The sequence below is a fragment of the Carica papaya genome, chromosome 5, assembly GCF_054855325.1.
Source record: "Carica papaya isolate Zhongbai chromosome 5, ASM5485532v1, whole genome shotgun sequence".
In the NCBI taxonomy this organism is placed as follows: domain Eukaryota; kingdom Viridiplantae; phylum Streptophyta; class Magnoliopsida; order Brassicales; family Caricaceae; genus Carica; species Carica papaya.
In genome coordinates this window covers 33,583,179-33,587,512 of record NC_142313.1, presented here as the reverse complement: position 1 = coordinate 33,587,512, position 4,334 = coordinate 33,583,179, and the positions used below count along the sequence as shown (strand labels likewise).

The following is a 4,334-nucleotide window of genomic DNA, read 5'->3' as shown; positions in this document are numbered from 1 at the left end:
CAAGCTGATTACATATGGAAATACCTCTTCTGATAGAGAAGATAAAAGCCAACATAACAACATCTGGTCTCTTTGAAACCAAGTCTGATATTCGGGATTCAGAATATGCTCTTCAGGTTTATTCGAATCAAATATTGTTTTGGGGGAAGCTATCTGTGAGCCATCAACAAATTCGGTTAAGTGCTGGTAATTTAAGAGTGGGAGAAATTGAGTTTTCCAGGAAAGGTAATTCTTGTCTGTGAGCTTAATTGAAAAGGAGTGATGAGATGATATTGATGAATTTGCATTGATTATGGCTGAAGGTGTAGCCATCACTTTGATACCATGTAAATGGAGCTAAAAAAAGGAGAAATTTTTATATGTTTATTTATGTGATAAAGTTTGGTATTTATACAAAGGAAGCTCGTGTGTCAAGGGCTGATAATTGCAATAACATTTGAATTCAAACTATTGTTATAACAGTAATACAAAAGCTAAAAAGATAAACTGTTAATGTGTGTAGATAGGCTGTTGATAGAGTCCTGATTGCTTTGGTCTCTCAATACTGGAAATATAAGCTGTTGATGTGTGAGGATAGCTGCTGATAGAGTCCTGATTGTTTTGGTCTCTCAACATAAGTTATCTTTAGGGAGGTTTCTTCAATCTTCTTGTTGAGTGAAAATTTGGTATCTATTTATCAAAGTAACATATGATATTTTTATTAATATATATTTTCTGAGTTGATTTTAACTTACTAACATATTTCTTGTAACATTCTAATCAATTCATTTTTTTCAATTACCTTATTTCTCAATCACCGGTTAATTATGGATTAAGCAAGGAAGATTTGTTTAGGGATTAAGTTTTTGTGCTAAATTATGCGGTAGAATTTTTTATCACACGTTGGTTGATCTTGGATTCTATATCACTTGTGATGATAATCACCTCTATTACCACATGAAACAAGTGGCTAGACATTCCTTAATTAAGATTTTATTTTATATAATTTCTCAACTATCCATCCTTATTCCTAACTACATCCTAATATGTATTTCATTCTAGTTTAATGGAAGTCATTGGTACTTTTTTGGTGCCTCCACTTTAACTTCTAAGAAGCCCTTAGATATAATGTTATTTGGTGTATAGGGTCATGCCGCAATTCCATGCTTAACAATTCTAAGTATTATATCATTTTTATTAATTATTTTTTAGATCACTTGAATATGCCCATGCATAAAAAATATTATGTATTCATAATCTTCCCAGAATTCAAAGTAGTTGCTAAAAAATACTATTCAGAAAAAATTATTCAATTGGTTCTCAAAATATGGTACTTATTATATTTTAGTTCTTAATATTTTTTACATTATAATTTATTCTCTAACATTTTTATTTCTTTCAAAGTGCAATTTCTTTTTATTTTTCAATAGAAAATGTTAAAATTGTTATATAATATTTAGATAATTAAAAAAATAACTTAAAAAATAAATTTAGCTAATTAATAAATTAAAAATAATATTATTATTATTAATTTATTAATCTATTAAATTAACTAATTAGTTAAAATTATTTTTCAGATTTTTTTTAACCATCCAAATATAGCTTCTATTTTAGTTTTTCTAAATAGAAAATAAAATAAATTGTATGTTTAAAATAAACATAAAATTTCATTTACCAAATTGTAAAAAAAAAAATTAAGAACTAAATTTTAACTGTTGGGTTTTGATCAACCGTGTGGGTTTTATGTAGGTTTATTGTGTATAAAAAGTTATCAAATTTAATTGGTTCATTTAAGTGATCTGATAAAATTAAAAGTATTTTGGACTTTAATGCATTAAATTAAAATGTAAACTTTATTTTATATGCAGAGATCAAAAATATAATTTCTAATTTTGTGATTGATAAAATTAAAAATAATGAAAATTTAAGAATATAAATAGACAGGTATAGTCTCCAAATCATACGTTATGGTTTTTTTTATTATGTCATCCTATCATCAGAAAAGAAAGAATGTGAAAATTTCAAAAGATCAACGTGTTGATTCAGAATATCTACTGCGGAACGAGCAGATTTCTTCCGTTATGAATTCAGGTACACTTCCGTATACAAATCTATTCTCATTCATTTATTCGAAACGAACATGTTTAAGATTTAAATCTGATTTGTTTTGAAATTCCTGTACATTAACAAATGTTAAATGTCAAAAGAAGTAATTTAATATTTTAACCAATACTTTTGATACTCATTTATCTCAACCTGACAATAAACTGAGTATACAAGCAAGAACCACATCTTGGATCACCGGTCATCTCTCACATACACTCAAACACAATAACCACTTTTAGATTGAATAAGAACAGATTCTTGAAATTAGTTTACCAATCTTATTTTTTAAAACTTAAGTAGAAAAGTAATAATAAAATAAGAAGCAAAGTTATTGACAAAACATAATTAAATCGATTAGAACGAATGAATTAGAGAAGATAAGATTAAATAAGAGCACTAGAGAATGAAAGAAAACAAATTATTCATTTATTTAAAACAAATTATGATGTACGGCTTGGTCTTGTATTTTCATTTTGTTTTGAAATTCAAAATTCAAAGTTCTTTATGATAATAACTTGTGAACAAACATCAAATTCAAACCTTCAATTGCCAAATGTTAAATCATTATTTCAGATTTTAAATTGACAATGTCAGAAACAAATAATTTAAATGGTCACTGTATTTATTGTTTCTTAATTTTTTCTTTCAGTAAATAAATAATGCATAAACTGTTTATTTAAAAATATTATTTATATTTATATATGACAAGATATATCATATTAAAATACAGATATATATATTTCTTGTTTAAAATAATATATATTTGGTTAAGTAATAAAGATTTCATTCTTCTGTATATATTAATTCCTCTAGTGAGTAAATTCCTAGCATTTTGCCAAGAAAATTAACCCACCATTTTCTTTTTTACATGCAGAATTAGGAAAAAAAAAAAAAAAAAAAAGCTCTGTACAAAACTGGCAAATTTGTTTTTAATAATCATCATCATCATCTTCTTCTTCTTCTACAACATAACACGAGCGATGTGATTGAATCTTCTATCTTCAATTTGTCTCGATTTAATCTCTTCTGCACATCTTAAAGTCCTCTCGATCTGATATCCTCCTCCAATACTCACTTCCCTCTCCAGATGACAACAGTAACTTTCATAAACACTTACATTCACATGCATTTTAAATCCCATCAAGAACAACATCTCTATCTCCATCTTGTTCAGTTCTTCCGTCCTTAAACCCCCCACTCGAGCAAAATACGAGTTTCTGTAATTCCTGCAATCAAAATCAACAAACCCACTAAGTAAATTTTCTATGAAGTAACTATAAGTTCTAAAATGCTCAATAACAAGATAAATACTTACATATCTTCGACATATTTGGATGCCAGCATGATGGTGGTGATGAGAAGTCTATGAACATTTCTAGGGTTGATTCTAAAACCAGGGTTTCCCTGGCAAAACCGATCAATATAAACATAGGCGACGACATAAACCGATGGACCTGCTCGAGTGTATCGGAAAATTCTCTCGAGATACGATTGAATGCTCATGTCTGGTGGTTCATAGCAATCGAAAACTTGAGTTCTGGCATCTTTAGAAAATGCCCAGTTAGAGTTCTTGGCGATCCTGGCATTTCGTGCCATGCTTCTCTCCATCAGTGAAGCCAGAACTGAAATTACCAGAGGGGTAGTTGTGTTGGAGTCGTCCTGGTGGGAGTAGGAGTAGAGATCTGATCGCAGCTTTCTGGGAGAGATTAATGCCAGAGAAGAGGAAGCCATTGATTGGTGAATTGTAGCAGGTTTTAGTAGAGTTATGGGTTTGGGGAAGAAGATGAAGAAGACTAGTTTATATTTATACGCAAATGAATTGGGGATTAAAGAAATGGGGAGAGGTGAATTTGGTTTTGGGTTTAGGCATTAGGAAGGTGGGTGGAAGGAAGCTATGAGAAAAATTATAGCATTAGATTTGAGCGTACAGACAAAACAGCTAATCAAGATTTTGTTAATTCATAATATATATTTATATGTATACATATGTGTGTGAATAGAGGAAATCAAAATTCATTGATAAAAACACTATGCCATACGCCGACAGTTTGCTGAATGGCAGTAGGGCCTTTTGATGTTGGGGAATTGGGCCCCCCAATAACTGTAAGTCACCATTTGTACATGTATTGTTAGAGTAGGAAACACATTACGAACACCTACAAGTTTATATGTACATATATATATATATACATATATAAGTAAAGATTTATACATATAAAGGTATACATAGCAAACTTACGTACTCATTT

The 4,334-nt window shown here is 29.3% G+C and overlaps 1 protein-coding gene across 1 annotated transcript; it reads right to left on the bottom strand.

Moving 5' to 3' along the window:
* Positions 1 to 2,847: 2,847 nt before the first annotated feature.
* Positions 2,848 to 4,024, bottom strand: CYCP3;1 (cyclin p3;1). Its single transcript, XM_022031404.2, has 2 exons — positions 3,401 to 4,024; positions 2,848 to 3,311 (listed from the first exon to the last, which is right to left on the bottom strand). Exons 1-2 carry the CDS (start codon positions 3,814 to 3,816, stop codon positions 3,047 to 3,049), a joined length of 681 nt encoding a protein of 226 aa, XP_021887096.1. The 5' UTR covers positions 3,817 to 4,024; the 3' UTR covers positions 2,848 to 3,046.
* Positions 4,025 to 4,334: the final 310 nt, after the last annotated feature.